Genomic DNA, 22,310 nt, shown 5'->3' with positions numbered 1-22,310 from the left:
TGTTATAATAGTCTGTAGTTTGGAATAGTCTTTGATCCGTGCAGCCCTTTGAGACTCTTTGTGATTAAGGGCTATACAAATAAACATGACTTGACTTGACTTCAGTAGTGTGACGTCTGAATCGATCCAACCCTCAATAACTATGCTATGGCTATAAAACATTAACTCAACATTTACCTCATAAAATTGCAGGATAATTTAGGAATATAGCCACAATTTACTCACCAAAAATCCTTTATATTTGTGCACAAAATCATCCTCTTTTGTTTCCTCGAGATTTCAATTACTCTGTCCTACCTATTCCTTTTTCGTTTCAGTTCAATCAAAATTGTTTTTCTATCGCCATCAAAGCTAATTCTGAAAGTTGAGTCCGTCCTGTTGATTTCTGGCATCTGAAAATGTCCATCCAATGAAAGCAGTGGACGCGGGGAATTTCTTCAGGGATTTTCTTCACCTTATTGTTGTGATACTGCCGTTACCGTCCCCTAGCCAATCACAGTCTGTAATACTGCTGACATTTCCCTAGGCCCGCCAGAAGGCGCTAGCTCACAAATTTGGAATCTGACTGGCTACACCAACAGCTTTATCCACACTTGTGTTATGCCTCAGAGCCTGCAGAATTGATTGTGAAGGCTCTGTAGATTTCTGACCCTGGCAACAAGAAATGGCTCAAAAGTGATTTCTTTAACTGCTAAAATATGAAGGCACACATTTGGAAGCATGGCAACCTGGGGAAAGGCGATGAAAGGAAGCTTACAGACAATTTGGAATTATTTAACAAGTATTCATGGACAATAATAATAATAATAATTAACACCACGTGATTCAGATATGTTTTAGGCCTTGGTAGAAATAAATGTATAATTAAACGAATACTCCCAAACATATGCCATATAAATATATGAACACATGAAGTGATGTAAAACGCATTTTGTCATATTTTTGTCGTGCATTTTGTCTTGACAAAATTTTATTAAAACTAGGGTTAGGGGGTCAAACTGACTGAACGTTTCACCAATGGTTGATTGATGAGTGCGCCGATCATTCATCTCTTATTATTCATTAGGTGAAGAGCTCTGGCAACTCTGCCACCCCCTCAGTTGAAAAACATCATGTGTGACAGGATACAAAATACACACAAAAATAGGTGAGAAAACAAATACCAAAATAAATAAATGACATAATGCATTCGTATGTCAATATATGTAATTTATCATAATTTCTGGATTAAAAGATGCATCTTTTGTCACACAAGTTTAACCCTGCGGCTCAGGCAGGAATGCAGCTAATGTACTGTATGTATTTTTATTTTACTTTCTACATTTTTGTGTTGTCTTAGTGACCTTTTCCTTTCTGCTGTTTTTTGCTTTGTTACTTGTGTTGCTGTATCTGGGTGCCTTCATTCTTTGTGTGACCGTCTTTCTGTATAAATACTATATCTCAGTTTTTAACATGGTGTAGTGTAACTTGGGTCGTCAATAAATCATATCGACCAAAAGTTTATTGACAAATCAAATTAAAGAGCCGAGTTTCTTCTTTTCGAAACTTGTGTCACCTTTTTGGAGCACCACTTATGTTTTTAGATCATTATATTGGGAAGTGATGAAAACCTTTTTTTAGTTATTCTGCTGGGTTGGCAACACGCAACTTGTATCAACTTGATAGTCCGATATACATTAATCAAGACACGCACACTCTCGGATTTGTGGAGCTTTCTTTTACTAATTATCTACAGAAAAAAACTTGAATAAAACACAAAACAAAACAAGATTGGGAAAGTAAAACAAAGAAAGATCAAAGTTGGAATATTAACTGGCATCATTTAGATGGAAAACAAAGATGGCTTATCACGGTATTGTAATTTGATAGAATTATTTCTTAAAGTCACACCATTACCACTACTTAGCACCGTGAGATGGATGGTGATTCTGGTTAAATGAGGGGAAGGCCCAGTCTGGACGTCCTCGACGGTCGTCCGGTGAGTGACCCTCAAGGCTGCAGTCCTGGTCAGGACCGGGACCAAGAAATGCAAAGCCGTCGTTGGCTGTGGGTAGCTGGAGGCTTCTTTGAGGTCGCTTGCTGTGTCCCCCTGTGTGTCTGGATCAGGCTTGGGCACTGACCAGCAAAGTTCTCTGGTCGACTGTTAAGCTGGGACTGGGTCACAACCTTTTTGTTTGTGTGCGGGCTAGGATTTGGTCCTGTGGGGCTTGTTTGGACCTCTTCCCTGATTGGCTGGCGCAACGCTTTTGAGCCTCATGTACGCCAGACTTCTGGTCAGCTCGCTGGCTTCTATCAAACTAAATTGCGAGGTGTGAGGTGTGAGGTCTAAAAATATATACTAGGGGCAGCTCATACTCAGGTGTGGATTACAGTCCGGAAATTACGGTATGTTATATATTTAGGCATTGCATGATTTGCTTTTGTGTTTATTTATTTATACAGCTTATATTCATAGCTAATTATAAATTTATTTCTACATTTGGCAGGATTAGTTCTCCATATGATTGATCCATGACTCGGACGTTTTCTGACCTTGTCTTTTTAGGAAACTGCTGAACGTGAAGATCATCGATGATGAGGAGTATGAGAAGAACAAGACTTTCACCCTTATTTTGGAAGAACCCGTTCTGTTGGAAGTGGGACAAAGACACGGCGAGTTTTCTAGCGTCCGTCCTTCATCTCCATCATCCATTCATGATCCATCCATGTCTAACATCAACCACCTTTTACATATCTGCTAAAGTAGGGGTGATTCAAAGTTACAAGAAGTGACGTGCAGTGAGGTTTGTGTCTGGTGAGGCACAGTCAGATATTTTACTAAATTAACATTTTGTACCGGTTATTATTAATTTAATTGTCAACATTTAACGTGATGTTTAAATACCTGCATTTTTCCATATCAGTTTACAAATTGTAGCATAGAAAACGTAACTTTCAAAACGTTCCAAGGTTACGGATATTTTAACCACCTGTGTCGTCAGGTACAACTTCCTGTGTTGTGTCTTAGGCGCTCATTCCTCTCCAGTCCAGGTGGTTTTTGTTTGGGGGGGTATGCGCCGCCACAGAAAGGTCCTGGTTGCCATGGTAGAAACCTCCAGATCTGGATCATTTACAAGACTTTTATCATCTGGTCGCCAGTTTTTGCCGATAGTACTTACTCTATTGGTCTGGAGAGGGATTCGCGCAATCAGCCTGCACTTGCCCAAGACACACCACAGTGCTGCCCCAACGACTCTGGCGGTTAAGGGATCTGTGAACTTACTATATACAGTACAATTTTATTGTCTTAAGGTTTTTAGCTGATCTACTGCACTGCGGAATAATATAGTAAAACCGTGAAGATTATATTTACACATTTTACTGTATCTTATATATAAGCCAAATTAAAATACATTTGTATAGTGCTTATCAGCTGATCAGTGCTGTATAAAAAACATCTCAAGTACGTTACATAAATTCATTAATTAATGTGTATATCAAAAAACAAATACACATAAATGAAATAAAAAATGAAAACTCAAAAGTTTAAACAGTTAAACTAAATACATACATAAATTGATAATAACATACAAAAACATACGAAACGCAAATTTTACTTCTACTTATAAATTAAGTCCGTAAAATAATTCATATCTTGCTTGTTTAAGTCCTGCTTGTTAATCTTCGTCCTTTTATTAGCATCTCTTGCTCGGATTTAATGTCCAGTTTGCAAAACTCCTTCACTTTTAAGATGTAATCCTCCATTTTTTAGATAAAGGCCAAGCAACGTAACAAACATTTTCAGGATGGCTGCATTTGATTCGATTTAATTTTAATAGTAATTCTTCTAAGGATTGGTCCAGAGGGACAGCACCATATCACAATCAGTGGTCGTGGTCTCACTATCACCCCCTGGCGAACAGTTCTTCTATCGCCTCTCCCACTCTTTCAAAGGGCAACGGTGAAGATTTGACGATTTTGAAAAAGAAAATCTCAAAGTTGTAAAGTCAATTGAGAAAGAATTTTAATCCTGAATAAATATGACAATTTTATTTATTTGTAATATTATATGTCCAAGAAGACGGATGAGGCACAGACTCCTCTGCCTCCCCTGACTGCACGTGACTGGTTCTAGGCTTCATCACCAGGGCAACCAGAATGACGTTTGACCTTCCTGTGCAGGAGACACCAACGACAACAAGACGCCAGTCGGGCCAGAGGACGTGGCCAAGATGGGCTGCCCTTGTCTAGGAGAGCATACAAGCTTGGAGGTGGTCATTGAGGAGTCGTACGAATTTAAGGTAATTCCTACTTCTAAGTTGGTCTTTTGGGCAGTGTTGGGGAGGTTACTGATAAACAGTAATTAATACAGTTACGAGTTACTTTGATTAAAAAGTAACAAAGTAACTGACACCAAAAAGTAGAGCGTTACTCAAAAAGTTACAAATTACCGTGTATAAGAAGCTGACCCCCTAAAACTGCTATAAAATAGCCAGGTAATAAAAGAAATAGAAGTAAACATGTACACAAGGGGTAAGATTGGACCTAGAATATCCAGCCTGACTCAAACCGGCCTGCGGGTATTAAAGCTCGGCCAAGCCTGAGCCCGACATAATAACTTGATTTTGAATTTGTGAAGATTCGGTAAAAGGGTAATTTTGGCTGACTCCGCCCTTCTCCCCCATCACCCACCGATCTAAGAACTTTATTATATTTTTGGGCTTGTGCATTCTTGAAAGCTTGCAAACCAACCCTTAGCGGAGACTTGAGATAAGATACTGGCCCTGGGCCCAAACCTGGCCCGAAATTCCGGTCGAGCCTAAAATGTCAACCATTAGTTCGGGTTCGGACTAGGCTAGACTTCTCTCTCGCTGACTTTTTTTTAAACTATCTGCTTCTCATTTATCCTGTGCCTGTTTTTATTTGTGGAAGACTCGAGTTTGTCGGACACAGAGAATCACCCTTTCTTCCTCGCTCTGAGTCCTCACAAATAAAATATTAAAATTTGGGTTTGCTTTGGGCTGGGTCCCTCAAATCACATTAATTTGTCAGGCTCGGGCTGGGCCGGGCTTTAATACCCGTGGGCCAGGTCATGCTGGAATTTTTATGCCCGAGTTTTCCTCTAACCAAAACACCCCACATACATTTTGTCACTGGGCTTCAAACCAATCCAAGAGCCCCTTCTCCATATCTGAATACTGTCCAAGACAAAATTCAGCACACTTCTATTGTCAATTCTGTTCTTAATGTTTACCCCATTGATTTCCATTTGGTTAATTGCTCCTGTACAAACCATGCCCCCCTCCACTCGCGCTGCCAACCATGCGCCACTGGTGACACACAACCAAATATGCACCTATAAGATGACTCTCCAATTTAAGTATTTTATTTTGTAATTGTAAATTTAGCTTACATGTGAGTATATACACCATGGGGAATATCTTTATGACGAGAATCATTATACTGTCTGTTTTTAGATGGTGCCACCTTAACTTTATTTAGTTTTACTTTGAAAGTAAATGTAAACAGGACCACCCTTTAGAACGTATGTCAGAACCCGAACAGACGGTGGACCCAGATGTGCAACGTTTTCACACAAGTTTATTTTACGGGAAGGGGCAATCATGCGCGGGAACACAAACGCCAGCGATTCGGGGATCACTGGGCAGAAAAAGTGAGACAGAGAAGTCAGGCACGGGAAAACAGGAAGCCAGGGCCAGACAAGATCGTAACCATACAGGACAGACAGGATCGATACCAGATACAGGATACACGAGCAAATACGGGACAGGGCAGGACAGACGGAATGGATACCAGATAATGGAGACCGGAACAAGATACCGGACAGGACGAGACAGACGGGATCAATACCAGATACTGGAGACTGGCGCAAGATACCGGACAGGACACAGGCGGGATCGATACCGGATACTGGAGACTGGAGCAAGATACCGAACAGAACGAGATAGGCGGGATCGATACTGGATACTGGATACACGAGCAGGATACCGGACAGAGTCAAAATACAAGTCTTGCAAGTGCAGAGGTTCGTTGACGGACTGTCAAGGAGCGAATGAGAGCACTGAGTTTAAATAGGAGGGGAGCCAATCAGGCAATGAGCAACAGCTGGCGCCTAAAAAGCAGGCCCAAGTGAGGGCAATGGGCAATTGTGACAGTATAGCTGGCGGATCAAAGATAAATATGATACAGTCGTGATCAGGAGTTAGAGGAAATTATTATTTGTGGTTTGCCTTTAATGAGAAGTAGAACAACACAGTGACGGATAATGCAGTAACGACGACAGAGTTATAAATTTCTATCGATAAAGCGTTACAGTACCCGTTACCGGAAAAGTAATTGTGTTTCAGGAACACTTTTCCTTCTGAGCTGGGTCAAATCTTGTCTCTAAATATGGTGGGGGTTATTGAAAATCAGAATTGCTTGAACTTGACGTTATTTACATGCTCTGCAATTGTGTTGAGATCATGCCAAAGTCCACTCTTCCCTTTCGCCTGGCTCACTAATAATAAAATGTGCTATATAGAATCGTCAGGTGGCCTCCATTGAGAAGGTTTTGCTGAACTAGGCGTTTAGGCCTGATCCCCTTGCTGCATCTTCAGCACTAATAAAGTCAGAAGGCTTCATTTAGGATCCAACAAAAATGAGAACAGGTTTTCATGTGAAATGATGGTTACATTATAGAAAACAGATGGATAGTAAAGAGTGGTTTTGACTGAAGCTGCTTGGTTGATTTTTTTCTAACAAACCGGCACAATTTGGGAGTTTTGTACAATATAGAGGAAGATAAATACAAATGTTTTACACAAAATGCTGTAATTTTGTTTTTAATTCAGGAAAAAGGGTCATTCGATGATAACAAACACTCCCAAAAAACTTGTGTCGTATGAGTCATCCCGCTCACACAAACCTTAAATAGCGTAGTTTCTGACAGATTTGTTTAAAGGGACAGTGTGTATTGTTTGGTGCTTTCTAAAGGTAAAAAAAAACAATTCCTTAAAAAATATATGTGTTTAAAAAAACAAGTAAAAATACATGTACAGGCATAAAAATTGTTGATTTTTTTTTTTTAATACTCGTCCGTCAAGAAATTTGCATTTATTTGGCATCACATGAGCCTCACCTAGAGAGAGCAGAATCGTCTGCTCTCTTGTTTCTATGGGTAGCAGCTAAAGACAAAAACTTTGTGAAAGTTTTGGCAAAGAAATGAAAAAATGTTAAATTTGGTTTGAGTCTCCGTAGTTTGGATTCATCCTTGTGCTTTTTGGCGCTCGTTTTGGGTTGCACGACACAATCCAGCAATTGCTACTGGTCAAATGCACACTGTCTCTTTAAAACAATGAATAAAACCTAGGGTCATAATGTTTTAAAACCATAAATTATTGTATAAAACACGGGTTAACAACGTGGTGGCTAGAGGCTGAGGGTCCTGTGGACAACAGTGCTGGGTCATTGTAATTCCCTAAAAAAAATGTTTTTTGTGTGGTTTACTGAGTCTATTAAACCCTACTACCAATAGCTAATTTGATTATAACATAGTAACAGCTTAGTAATCACATAATAAATTGTTTTTTTAGAAATGCATATCATAATGGGTGCAATTTGGCTAACTAGTAACAAAAACTTGGGTTGTGTAATACAAAACAACCCTAAACTTTGTGTCATTCCATTAGCTAAGAGACATTTTTTTTTCCTTTTTCTTTTCTTTTTTCCCCAATTGTTCTGCATTGTGTTCAGTGGTTATTATTACCAATTACCAAATTTGAGGAATAAAATGATGCGATTTGCTTTGCAAACTGTGTGTTTGTTTTTGGTTGGGTTTGAATTTTTCTTTGAGATTCTATCTATCTATCTATCTATCTATCTATCTATATCCAACAGCAAGACAAACACGTACACAAAAACAAAGAAAAGAAAAAAGTAAAAAAGTAGCAAAAAAAAAACAAATAAATTGACCATTGCCAACCTAAATGCCTAAACACAGCATGATCCTCATTAAAGAACCGAAATTGGGTGAACCTAGCCTTGAAATTTTAATTGTACTCCAAAAGTTTATATTGTTTCGTCCTTTCCTTCATTTTCTCATTCATTTTCTCATTTGAATTCCTTACCCTCCCATCCTTCGTTCCGTTTCGTTCTTTGAACGGTGAGGCAGATGTGCCAACCACTTAACCATCACGCTCTTGTCATTTTATATGCTTTGCATGACTGATTCCATTTTTCATAACCTGTCCTGTTCCCGCTGCTTGTTTATGCAGGATGATGGAGCTGTCTAACTTTTGATGCAGAAAAAGTTTCCAGCGCAATGGGAAAATTTGAAATACTGTTCATGGTTTGTGGTTGTAGTTTTAATCTAAATTTATGGGACAGAAACCAGTGCACTGAATACACACAGCAAAATGTATTAGAGACTGATGCATTTCATTTGCTCCATTTTTCTAATTTTTCCAGGAATAATGTAGACAATCCAGTTAGATGCATGGTCTACCTAACAAACATATCTGATTGGAAAGAATAAAAACATTTAGTTATCCAATGTCCAAATGTATCATTTTTTAGGAGATTTGTACTTCCAACTCATCACCATACCCCTTTGACGTATATACCTGTATAGAGCTGAGACATTCAGTTTTTTCCAATGTTTTTGTCATGAACTCACTTGGGATGATCTGCAAGCACAATGCAACGGCGATGTGTTATTATAATAAAATTGTCGTCCTTTATTAGGGCACGGTTTGGTACACAGAAAAACAGGCAGCAAAGCAACAGTATCCAGAACACCAGAGGCAAAAAAGCTGATCTGCTAGACAGGCAAAAGGTTTGGTGATCCAGTAAATCAAAGCAGCAAAGTCGAAAGTCCATGGTTTATTAGACGATACGCATGATCTGGAAGGCCAAGCAGGGATTAATGCACTGAATAAACAAGAGAGCTTTATATAGACAGAAATCCAATCTCATTGAGAGATTGGATTTCTGTCTATATAAAGCTCAGCGCTCTCTTGCTTCAAACGAACTTCTGCCCCACAAGACGTGGTCCTGTTTTCCTGTGATATCTCCAGTCCGGTATTGTTCCCGTTTATTTTTGTCCTGTTCAATTTCAGGTTCCAGTTTTGTTTCCATCTATTTTGGTCCTGTTTATTATTTTCTCCAGTTTTCGGTCCTGTTTATTATTTTCTCCAGTTTTCGTTCCCGTCTAGTTTCTTCTGTTAGTTATTGATATCCTGATTATTTGTCAATCTTGTCTGTTCCTTCCTGTCCTTCCACGCCCGACCGGCTTCCTAACGTGCATGACTCCCCATTTACCGTAAAATAAAGGCTTGTGTGAGAACGTCACGCGATTGGGTCCTGTTTCTCTTCTGGTTCTTACAACTTTGACATTTCTGTCTAAATTGGGGTTTTTAGGTGCGCCGTATAGTCCGGAAAATACGATACATCAAGATGTGACTTCAATTCGTTTTGAAGGGCTCTGATGTTCTCTCCAAATTGATTCTTTCGAACAAGAATTTTCAATTAAATCCATGCGAACACGCACTTGAGATAAATAACAATCGTCCTCATGTTTTCCCTTTTCCCAGTGGACCCACTTTGTTTAGAAACTTGCATCAAACTTTACTGGGTGAATGTTTTATCGTATCTTAGGGAAGGAGATGCCCATGAGGACACAGACTGGAGGAGTTTTTATGTTTATGTCTAAAGCTAATCATCTTCCTATCTCAGTGCACACACCGAGAGATGTGATGAATGAAGATGGCATCTTGACTCTCAGTGGATGATTTTAACTTTTTTTTGTGCGTGTGTGCAGAGCACGGTGGATAAGCTGATTAAAAAGACCAACCTGGCCCTGGTGGTGGGGAGCAGCAGCTGGAGGGAACAGTTTGTTAGCGCCGTTACTGTCAGCGCAGGTGAGTTCCAAAAAAGAAGGTCATCACCTGGGGCAGCTCGATACTGATAGAAAAAAAGCATGAGAAGTATTGTTTTTGCTTTTATTCCACTTGTATTAAATCAGAGGTCACTAAGGTGGTGCCGACGGGCAACGCATAGCCCTCCAAGAACACCTGAGTAGCCTGCAGACCGGTCCTGAAAATAGCTCAGCAGTGATGGGTCATTGCGGTTCTCTTGCAAATATATGTTCTAACTGGCATGAAGAATCTTGTGTATTATTCAGTGGTTAAAAAAATGTAATCCCGGGTGGAGACATATATTTTATACACAGTGAAGAAGTATTTGAACACCCTGCTATTTTGCTATTTCTCCCACTTAGAAATCATGGAGGGGTCTGAAATGTTCATCGTAGGTGCATGTTCTCTCTGAGAGTGCTAAACTAAAAATAAAAATGCAAAAATCACAATCAAGCATGTCAAACATACGGACCACCACTGGCCGGATCTGGCCTGTTGGATTATTCAACCATTTGTCACAAACCAGGAACGGAGACAGGACCCAATAACGTTCGTTTTACTCAGTTTTTATTGAGGAAGAGAGCAGCGCTTGCTTCCACGATCCGATGATCGCCGGTCACAGGTAGCTGATGGCAGGAACGCGAAGTGGCACTTCCGTGTCGAGCAAGGGTAGTCGTTGACAGCGAGAAAACAGGTCGATGGCCAGGACAGGGGAGCAAAACAGAAACGGGTCCAGAAAAGATGTCGGCAACAGGTATCAGGCAGGAAACAGGGCAAAACGGGTCGGTGGCCGGGACGGAGGAGCAAAAGCAGAAACGTGTGCAGTATCAGGCAGGAAAACAGGGCAGGATAATGTCGGAGAGTACAGAAGCTTGCCTAGCTGAGAACATAGGTTCGCAGACGATCTGACAGGTTCCTTTCGGAAGACGGGAGTTTAAAAAGAGTCCAACAGCCAATCAGGTCCCGCGGCTGTTGGCGTCAACGGGGCAGCCACAGGTGCTCCGGATCAGTAATCATGACACCATGCCCGTGATCAATTTCTGAGTTTTTCGAGAAGTACTATGTCACTAGGTAATATTTATCAAAAGTTGTGATTTTTTTTAAATAGATACAAACCATATGCATCTTCCAGCCACTAGAGGGCAGTGTTGAGTTTGTATAGCGTGGTGAATTGGTTCAGGTGTAAAACTGAATTCACTCAACCGCTAAAAGAAACCAATTAACACATTTAAAGCCAAACATGAAAATACTTTTTCCCCATTGTTTGTGAATCAGCACCCTTCTTATCCGTGATTATTATATGTAGGGTAGGTTACACATGTATGTTAAATGATAAAGCGTAACACTAAAAAACTAAAATTTGGAGTTCTTTTTCTGATCCGTCCCACCTCAGAACATATAGTCTGGACCTGGCCCCAGATGTAAACTGAGTTGGACCCCCCTAATCTGAGTAAGAAGCAAACATAAATAAACTATAACTCAAACATCCTTTTTTTAAATACTCTTAAAAAAATTGCATTTATTTTACAAAATTTGAGCCTCTGACATTAACTGTTCGCATTCTTTCTGCTACGCAAAAACCTTAAGAAAGTTAGGCATAAAAATCAAGTAAAATAGTGCATTGTGGCCACTTTGGGTCTTCGTAGTTTATGTTCTTACTTCTGCTTTTCAGCACTCATTTAGGTTGCACTACACAGTACAGCGACATCCAGTGGTCAAATATAACACAACGTCCCTTGAATGATCTAGTCTCTAGTGTATAACAACCTAAAAAATTGGTGGTTGACTGACCCAAAAAAATCAATCACAATTAGGATCTATATTGTCTTAGGGTTGTGTAATTTTGTTGTATAACAATTATTTTTCCTTTTTTCCTTCCTTGTGCTATTTAGCACTCTATTTGTTTAAACTAAAGCAGGTGTCTTCAACGTGGTGCCCTCTAGCACAGGGTTTCTCCATAAAAACACCATAGTAGCTCATGGCCAGGTTCTAAAATAGCTCACCAGTGATGGGTCATTGTGATTTTCCAGTAAAATTGATAATTTAGAAATTGACTGAGGCTATTTTAACTCAACTTCTAATCATTACAATCTGGTAATAACATAGTAACAAGATAGTAAAACGTGATAAATTACATTTTAGAAATGCCCATAAAAGTGGTGGGCCTTCATGCCAATCTGTAACAGAGTAGCACTAAGCTTCAAAAACGTTAGCAACCCTTGTTTGAGTGGGTGACTTAGACTGTTTTACGCCTTGTTAGATTACCTGGTAATAGAATATTTGATAATATAGTAACAATATGGTAATAACATATTTTGTTTTGTAGCCAGAACGGGGGAGGAAGGGCAGCTACGAGTCCAGAAAAAAGGTCTGCAACAGGTATCAGGCAGGCAACAGGGCAACAGGTCGACGGCCAGGACGGAAAGCTGGGCAGAAACGGGTCCAGAAACAGGTCGGCAACAGGTATAAGGCAGGAGAAAACAAGGGCAGGAGATTGTCGGAAGGTACAGAGCTTGCCTAGCTGAAAGCGTAGGTTCGCAGGGCAGTCTGACAGCTTCCTCTTGGAAGCCGGGGGTTTAAAAAGGGTCAGGGAACCAATCAGCGACCAGGGCTGTTTGCGCCAACGGGGCATTCACAGGTGCTCAGAATCAGTAATCATGACATAATGATATTAATCATTTAAAAAAGAACAGATGAAACAATAAAATAAAGGTGAAAAGAGAGAAAAGACACAAAAAACCATGATAAAGGACGAAAAAAGAAGTAAAAGGGTTTAGAATCAAAATAGCTCAAGGGAAATAAGAAAAATAAATGAAAAAAGCAGGGAAATAATAGAAAAAGAGGGGAAATGCTGAAAAAAAAAGACAGAAGCTCTGGAAAAAAGAAAAGATAAAAAAAATAAATGAAAAAGAAGTAAAAAGCTGGTTTCTCACAATAAAAGCCCCTCACAGATACCTACCATGTCCTAGGGCTAGCATGTAAGTTCCTGTTAACCCTTTCCTGTACTCAGCTTCCATGTGAGCAGAGCTTCTATGCTTTAAAATGTGTGACAACTAGGCCAACAAGCTCACTGTCTCAGGATATTTTGGAGGCCTTCATGTTGAAAGATCTCACCTTCAAAACGTCTGGTGACCCCTGTATTACTTGCTTCTGACTTATAAATGCTTTTTGAATATTTTCGGTTAGTTTTTGCTCAAAATGTTTAACTCTGCCCTCATTTGTTTGCCTTTTCCATCCCAGACAGACATTTAATTAAAAATGCATGGGGCCTATCATTAAAATCTGAACAAGCTGGCTCTTCCCTGCCCGTACAATTAATGGTCATCAATTATTTATGGCAATGCTTGAGCAGTGGCAAACCTTCCTTTTTTTCTGTGTATGTATTTATAACTTCACCTTTTAGGACCTGCAGTATTCGGGTTCTGTGACCTTTTAGATCGGCACCGATCGTGACATTAGCCTGAAGAAAAATGACTTGCACGAACCACGTGTTACTTTTCCTTACCATGCTTATTTTCCTCTTTTTAAGCTTATCTATGTTCACAAGAAGAGTTCATAAATGGACACGTACACATTTGCTGTAGGCCCTCTCGCATACTCACCAGTACACCTGCAAAGACAAATGATAGAATATTATACGATACTCAAATACCTATTTAGTCAGCTACCTATGTTTCCTAGTTACTTACTTGTGTACCGGTACTTATTTACTCACTTTTATACTTCATTTCAGTCGGTGAGACCTGTTAACTTTACCCACCTACATTTTTACTAGATGTACCTACCAACCGACTTTACATACTGTATCTAATTTACCTGTATCAACCTTTATTCTCTACCTATACCTAATATGTACCAAATTCACAAACCTTCTTGCGTGACGTACCTAGTATTTTTGCCTTTGCCCATTTATTTCGTGAAATTGTTGGTTTGTTAAACATATAGTATGAAGACTGTAAAAAGAACACCAAATTAAAGGAAAGAAAGGCTATTTAGAAGTTGAAGGAGGGCTCAACATATCACACAGTTAACATGCTCAAATGAAGTAAAGAGAAGTGTGAATACCTATCAAGTCCTACCAAAGTATCACCATGTATCCCGATACAGTGATTTTTAGGTCAATAACATTGTAGTAGAAATAGCTCAAGCTAAAAAAATAATCACTTTTCACCATAATAATGATAATATTATGAATTATAGTGATAGGAATAATGATAATGAAGATACTGAGAATAATAAAGAAATAAACTAGATGTTGCCTGATATGTATACTTTTCTAAAAGTAAATATTTAAACGGAATTTCGCGGTTGGACCCAAGAATAGGGGATGAAGGCACTGATGCAGGTGTTCTCAAAATAAAGATGGTACCTAATAACACAACCAGGAACAAAATAACAAACGAACAACGGGTAGCAAAACAGATCAAATGTCCAAACAAAAGGTAACCTGACAATATCCAAACCGGAAAAAAGACTAGACCAAAGATGGAAAAATAAGGAACAAAGTAACAGACAAACAAGACGTCAAATTACATGTCCATACGTTTTGCTGATGGACCCAAGTGAAAGGGATGAAGGAACTTAAACAGATGTTCTCAAAATAAGGATACTGGCTAATAACATGACCAGGAACAAAGTAACAAACAAAAAAGGGGTCACAAAACATATAAAATTTCCAATTAACATGAAACCTGACAATGTGCAAACCAGAAACAAAGCTTGAAATGGAAAAGAAATGACCCAACGCAGTGTGCTGTCCAAGCAGTCAATATAAATTATTGGGATAATTATGGACGCGTAACTGAAGTTTGGGCTCAGGTGTGTCTTACTCCACACACAGTAGGTGCCCTCTGGTGGAAGTTGGCATACCAGATCCTAACGAATTTATTTTCTTATACTTTCTGACCGACTAACCTACCTACGTAATTTACACACATACTCATTTTTACTTAACATTAACCTTAACCATCCTTCATTCTTTCTTACTTACTTGACCTGTCTATTTTCTGACTCTCCTCAATCCTTAACCGCGCAGTGACACGAGTGTTGCAAGTATGAGATTTCAGGCCCCTTCGTATCGTTCCAGGCGACGACGACGAGGAAGAAAGCGGCGAAGAACGCTTGCCCTCCTGCTTCGATTACATTATGCATTTTCTGACGGTTTTCTGGAAAGTCCTCTTCGCTTTTGTACCGCCCACCGAGTACTGGAACGGCTGGGCCTGCTTTTTCGTGTCCATCTCGCTCATCGGCGTCCTGACGGCCGTGACGGGGGACCTGGCGTCTCATTTCGGGTGCACCGTGGGACTGAAGGACTCGGTCACCGCCGTGGTGTTCGTGGCCCTCGGCACGTCAGTCCCAGGTGAGTGTCGGCCGTTGTACTGCTGTACGTGTCCGCCGGGGGAACATCTGTTTGAAAACAACCGTGTGACCTTAGAATCCATTTTGGTTTCTAGCAGCGTTACTGAAAAACAGTCATTAGTTACGTTTTTTTTTACATTGTTTCAAAAGAGATTCAGTTACCACCCAGATTACTGACACCAAACAGTTATTCTGAAAGTAACTATCTAGTTACAAATGACCCTATACACTCACATAGAAGCTGACCCCCTAAAACTGCTTTAAAATACATATAATACAAGAAATAGAAGAAAACGTTTACGCCAACCTGAGGAAGCAATCTTGAGAGCTTGCAAACCAAACACTCCATATCCAGTTTGTCTCTGGACCACATTTGTTTTATTAAAAACTCTTGAGGTACACCATCTATTCAAAATGTTTAAAAATTAATCATAAATAATTCATTTTTTCCAACTTAATTAATGTTGTTGCTAAATTGATAAAGTTTTTTTTAACATACAATTTGTGGTCACCATGCCTCAGTTTATTCATTTTGGTTTATTATTGCTGTCATTTTTGATTTGACTATATTTTTAACCTGTTTTTTAAGTTTTACCAATTTTTTTGAATTAAAAAAAAACATATCATAATCACGGAAATTATATGTACATATTTATTCACAAAAATTTAGAAAAATAACCAAAAAAGACATAAAATAAGCACAACTCGTTCACAAATGAACATTTTCTTTACTATGTTCTAATTTTTTTTACAGTAAGAATAATCATTAAGATCTTTACTTTATTTTGTTACTTTTGCTGTGCGATCTTAAACAGCTTCATCCAAAAAAAAAAAAAAGTTATTGAATATACTGTACTATCTCATGAGCAGATCATTTGTACACAAAAACAAAAATATTATTCTGGTGCCACCTTTTGATATGGATGAATGCTACAGTTCCTCAGGTGATTATTGGATGAACGCAAAGATAGTGACCAATGGCATAGAATTGAGCAATTTCTTGCGCCACACTAGACAAGGTCTCAGGGCACACTAGAAAAACACCGGTGTATATAACGTGATAGGAGTGGAAAGACCTCGTGAAAGCCTTCTCTTAGTCTGAAAGCAAAATCGTAGAGTGTGTTCAGAAGCAGAAAGGGAAGAGGAAGAGGGACATCAATACTATTACGGGTCAGAACTCTTCTACTACCATTTATGCACATATTTTGTATAGATTGATTAGTTGTCTGTGTTTTCATTCCCTTTTACATTGAAAATCCATCATTTATTAACGGGACAGTATGTGATATTTAGTGCCCCCTGGTGGTCTTATGGCACTGCGTTGTCTGGTGCAAGCAAGGGGCAGTGCTGGCGCAACGGAAACTCCAGGTGGACAAACAGCACCGTGCTTTCCTCAAAGGCACCGGGGCATTGTTGTCAGCTTTCCAGCACGGGAGTAAGATGTCCTCTCGGACAACTTCTAGCATTCCCTTAAGTGATACCTAAGTCAGTGACATCTTTTTTTTTGTCGTTTTTTTCATGGAAAGTGCGACTGATATACTTTCAGACTTGTTAATAGATATTTGAGTTGAAGCGAAATGTCTCATGGCAGACAATACTGTAGTGCCACTGTCGATACTATTGGTGCTAATGGTAATAGCTACGTTCACATTCGTACATGCTACTTATCTACGCTAAAGAAAAAAACCCACTGTATCATTTTTGTAGACTTTTGAAACACTGAACCAAAGAGTGGAAGAGGCAGAGCGAGACGAAGGGGCGGTAGAGGGAGAGGAAGTGATCTTTTCTTCATAACACAAACGCAGAGTCCGCTTACCGGTCAAGTAAATAGCTGGCATCTGTAGTTTTCCACTGAAATCTCTCCATCTTGGAAATGCAGCCCCAAGATAAATATTTGTACTGTTGCGCTGTTTTTGATCCATACGCTTTCGTTTGGAGCGGTGTGGTCGTCCATTTGTGATTTTCTTTTTTAGAATTTCAGACTGAAATTCCAAGTCTAATACGGAGCGACTTCTCAAAGCTTTGAGTGAGAACCAAAATATTCCTTCAGCAGATGGGAAGAACGTCTATGTTGTCTTTGTCTTGCCGTTGGTAGGATTCGGCCAAACATAATGCGTAATATCTTACGTATGTCAAAGTCTCAGACGAATCATGAACTTCGAGTAAAATTTAAGACACATAGCATTTTTTTGCACATGGAATGCCGATTTTTAGAGGAAACTCAAGTTTCTCGACCTATACATTTTCTTATGAAAATAACATTGGTATGGTAGTCTATGTATTTTTGCTGAGTATTCAAATCAACGTTTTTCTTTTTACTGAAAGAAAGGTTTTATTTGACCACTAGGAGGCACTCAATATTACGTACTGTCCCTTTAAATGAAGACAGAACCGCCATGAAGCATTATTCAAAATTGACGGGGATGTTGCTAGTATGAAGTGTAAAGAGAGTAGTTTATGAAGCATCACAACTTTTGGTGACACTGAGCCCCTGATGGGAGTTCGACTACGCCAGGGCTGCCATTTGTCACCGATTCTGGCCATAACTTTTGGGGACAGAATTTCTAGACGCAGCCTTGGTGGGGAAGGGGTCTGATTTGGGGGCCTCAGCATTGCATCTATGCTTGTTGCGGCTCATGTGGTGCTGTTGGCTTCCTCAAGCCGTGATCTTCAGCTCTCACTGGAGCGATTTGCCGCCGAGTGTGAAGCGACCCGGATGAAGATCAGCACCTCTGAGTTTGAGACCATGGTACTCAGTCGAAAAAAGGTGGCATGCTCCTTCCGGATTGGGGATGAGATCTTGCCCCAAGTGGAGGAGTTCATGTATCTCAGGGTCTTGTTCACAAGTGAGTGTAGGATGGAGCGGGAGATCGATAAAAGGGTCGGTGCAGCGTCTGCCGTCATACGGACCCTGTACCGGTGCGTCGTGGTGAAGAGGGAGCTGAGCTGAAAGGCAAAGCTCTCGATTTACCAGTCGATCTACGTTCCTAGCCTCACCTATGGTCATGAACTGTGGGTTATGACCAAAAGAACATGATCCCAGATACAAGTGGCTGAAATGAGTTTCCTCTGCAGGGTGGCTGGGCCCTCCCTTAGAGATAAGGTAAGAAGCTCAGTCATCCGGGAGGTACTCTGTGTAGAGCCACTGCTCCTGCGCATTAAGAGGAGCCAGTTGAGGTGACTCAGGGATCTGATAAGGATGCTTCTCCTGTTCCGGGCATGTCCCACCGGCAGGAGGCCTAATGGACGACCCAAGACACACTGGAGAGTCTCTAGGCTGGCCTGCGAACGCATCGGGATCCCGTCCGATGAGATGGAGACTGGGGATAGGGGGGTCTGGGCTTTTCTGTTGAGGCTGCTGCCTCCGTGACACGACCGACCCCAAATAAGCGGAAGATAATGAATGGAAGGATGGATGAACCCCTAATGCCCTGTTAAGCAGGTTGCTGTTGCCTCTATCGGTGTGTGAGAGTGTGTGTGAACGGGTAAGTGTGAAGCACATTGTAAAGTGCTTCGGGAGTTCTTTAGTGACTTGAAAATCGCTATATAAATGCAGATCATTTACCATAGGAACTATCAATGCTCCCTTCCCGTTCTTGTCTTTTGCAACGTAGACACGTTCGCGAGTAAGGTGGCGGCCATCCAGGACCAATACGCCGACGCGTCCATCGGCAACGTGACGGGCAGCAACGCCGTCAACGTGTTCCTCGGCATCGGGGTGGCCTGGACCATCGCCTCCGTTTACTGGAAGAGCCGAGGGAAGAGTTTCAAAGTTGCGCCCGGCTCGCTCGCCTTCTCCGTTACACTCTTCACCATCATGGCGCTTGTTTGCGTGCTGGTGCTGCTCTACCGCCGCCGTCCCGGAGTGTCGGGCGGCGAATTGGGAGGACCACGGACAGCCAAGCTCCTCACCTTCTTCCTCTTCCTGTCTCTGTGGTTCATCTATATCTTGCTGTCCTCCTTGGAGGCCTACTGCCACGTGAATGGCTTCTGATTGGCTTTTTGTTGTTGTTTTTTTACACAGGAAATGTGTTTTTTGTGTTATTTGGGGGGATTTCCTTTTGATCTTGGTACAAAGGTCATGCTGCGGACTGAATACAGTGGTACCTCTATATACGAGCATCTCTAACACGAGAATTTCGATATACGCGATTTATTTGGAACAAAGATCTTGCTCGTCATACCACGGAAAATCCAAGTTATGAGCATTCCCAGAGGCTACCACTAGAGACACAGCTCTTTTTAATGACAATTGCCTCTCACATTTCCGTTAAATTCCGATCCTTGGATACGTTTTTATTCAAAAGACAGTGTAACTGTTGCGAGTCCAACTAAAATGACACAAACAATTAAAGCCAGGAACAAATTACCCTGTTTGTTTGTGTCTAACGAGCACCCCTAATTTTTGATTAAAACCTTTTGTTTCAATTTTTCTCAGCTCAAACAAAACATTGTAAGAGACATTTGTTGTTAAATAGACCTGGCCATGATTCAAATCATTTATTGACAACGTAAACTATGAACCCAATCCCAACTTAAAATTGACAATGTATTCATTTAATGTCCTTCAAAATCTGATTGTTTATCAGATACACCAAAGAGTTGTTTTCCTCGTCATGCTTTTTTCGTTTATTCATAACTTTTATGACGACTTTCTTTCTTCTCAATTATCTAACATTTGTCTCTGGCACAGTGAATATAAATAGAGTGATAATTAGATCAAATTTACTACCTTTTTATGTGTCATCTATATCACTGGGGATTTACTGGTTAGGATTCGACATGCTCCGTTCTCACTCGTCCTGCCACACATCCCGGTTACGCCGACTTCCTCTGTAGTTATTTCTTATAATAAACTCGCATTTTATTTCGTAAATATTATCTTATTTCTGTATTTTTTTCTGTTAAATCACTATTTGAATGTGTTTTCATTGATCGGGAAGATGTGTTTTAAGATTAGCTTGGATGCTTTTATGAGGTCGGGAACTGACCAATTTGTTTTAATTTATTTATTTTATATCGGGAAAATTTTGTCAAATGTTTGTCTAGCAATTCGAGCTACGAGCGCGGTCGTGGACCGAATTAAGCTTGTAAGTAGAGGTACCATTGTACACTTTTTTGACTTTTAATCAAATCGACCATACTTAGCCAGGATGGCCAATCATTAACGATACATCAACATTGACGGATGGAACATCAAAGGTCAATTGGTATGTGTTAAAGCTTACAGTCATGTTTTTTAATGGACAATTCCTTGAATATTTACGTTTTTCTAAAAAAAACCTTCATTTGAAAAATAATTGGGTCAAAAATAAAACAATTTGGGTCAGTTGAGGAATAATTTGATCAAACTCTCTAGTTTGTTATGAAAAAAACATGTTTTTTTTCAATAGCTAAGATAGATTGGTCAAAAATGGTTAGTTTTCTTAAAAGGACAGTGTGTATTATTAAGCACTTCCAAGTAGTGACAAAAAAATTACCTTAAGAAAACGATTGATTTGAATAATAAGGAAAGATATAATAACTATCATATGAACATGCGCTATTAAGAATAATCATGGGTTAAAATATTAGCATTTATTTTACTGAACATGAGCCTTTTTTGCACAACACAATGACATCAAGTGATCTAATAGTACAGAGTGTTTTAGAATTAAACTACAAAAAATATTATCTAATAAGTAACATTTTATTGTTTTTGTCGTATAAGCCGGCAGCATGGCAGCGCAGTGGTTAGCGCTTGTGTGGCAGAGTTCTGAGGTCATGGGATCAAACCTTCCTATGTGGAGTTTGCATGTTCTCCCCATGCTAGCGTGGGTTTCCTCCGGGCACTCCGGTTTCCTCCCACATTCCAAAAACATGCATGTCAGGTTAGTTGGCGGGTCCAAATTGTCCCTAGGTGTGTATGAGTTGTCTGTCTCTGTGTGCCCTGCGAATGGCTAGCAATCAGTTCAGGGTGTCCACTGCCCACTGCCCGAAGATAGCTGGGATGGGCTCCAGCACCCCCGTGACCCTACTGAGGATAAGCGGTGCAGGTGATAGATGGATGGATGGATGGATGGATGGATGGATGGATGGATAGATGGATGGATGGATGGATGGATGGATGGATGGATGGATGGATGGATGGATAGTTGTATAAGCCACATGCAGTTGTTTGGTGCTCCATAGTGGCTCCTTGGCGCTTTTTCCAAAATGTTTGATAATGGAAAAATAGATGACTTCTGTAGGACAGAACTAATAGGCAAATAAAGTTTTCCATAAAGTCCGCATGATCCCGGCAAAGCATCATGTAAAGTGGATCTTAATCAATTGTGCAATAAAACGGCAAGATTATTTTTCTTCTAAGTATGATTTGACAGTAGAGAAATTATTAGTTGAACAAATATTTATTACTGTAAATTGGGTTTCTTTTTGAGTCACAAATAAGTCATTCCAAAAATAAATAAAGGACCCTTTTTGGAACGCAACCCCTGCAAAAAAACGAAAGATTACTGTATATAATAGATTTGCTCATTTTAAGTTTTTCATCTCGTTAACAATACAGTAACATTTCGTTGTCAAGTTGTTCTCACTGTCCCTTTGAGTTGCCCCTCCAAAATGTTGACAACTTGTATAAAATGACTCAAAAAAAGTTTGTGTTGAAAAAAAGCAACAACGTTTTGTCAAGAAAGAAATCAAAATAATGTGTCGTTTTCTTACAAAATAATCCGAAAATGTGTGGATATAATGGACGAGTCGATTTCTTTACCCTGTTTTGGTTTATTTTTGACCTAACTCATTCTGTGTATACAATTTACATCGAATTTCTACTATCACATGCGCTGTCAGCTTATTTCATAATAAAAGTCATCCCGGAGGGAATTGATATTTATTGTTCAAGCTTGAAATTCTAGATTCGGTGTATATCATGTGAACAGATGAACATCAAGTTTTTGTGAAAGACTATTTTTCTTCCTGCACGCGTCGGATAAAATCTCTTGGAAACGTATTTTAAGTGCGTTGTGTGACGTTTGAACAAAAATGTGTTGCCGTGCTGCTGTAATGTAAATTTTG

The 22,310-nt window shown here is 39.9% G+C and overlaps 2 protein-coding genes across 3 annotated transcripts in view; one reads left to right on the top strand and one right to left on the bottom strand.

The window, feature by feature from the left end:
- slc8a4a (solute carrier family 8 member 4a) overlaps nt 1–19,893 on the top strand; it is a 49,271-nt gene extending 29,378 nt beyond the window's left edge. For both annotated transcript variants that reach the window (XM_088320965.1, XM_088320966.1), the window contains exons 5-9: nt 2,546–2,652; nt 4,162–4,280; nt 9,800–9,899; nt 14,983–15,255; nt 18,869–19,893. In XM_088320965.1, coding sequence (XP_088177091.1) covers nt 2,546–2,652; nt 4,162–4,280; nt 9,800–9,899; nt 14,983–15,255; nt 18,869–19,248 — 979 coding nt within the window. In that variant the 3' untranslated portion in view covers nt 19,249–19,893. The remainder of the gene's footprint in view (nt 1–2,545; nt 2,653–4,161; nt 4,281–9,799; nt 9,900–14,982; nt 15,256–18,868) is intronic.
- Nucleotides 1–22,310, bottom strand: part of esrra (estrogen-related receptor alpha) — a 184,149-nt gene that overhangs the window by 55,273 nt on the left and 106,566 nt on the right. The window lies entirely within an intron of this gene.

Source organism: Urocampus carinirostris, chromosome 17 (genome assembly GCF_059441175.1).
Source record: "Urocampus carinirostris isolate Australia breed hairy pipefish chromosome 17, RoL_Ucar_1.0, whole genome shotgun sequence".
NCBI lineage: Eukaryota > Metazoa > Chordata > Actinopteri > Syngnathiformes > Syngnathidae > Urocampus > Urocampus carinirostris.
This window is presented reverse-complemented; position numbering and strand designations above follow the sequence as displayed.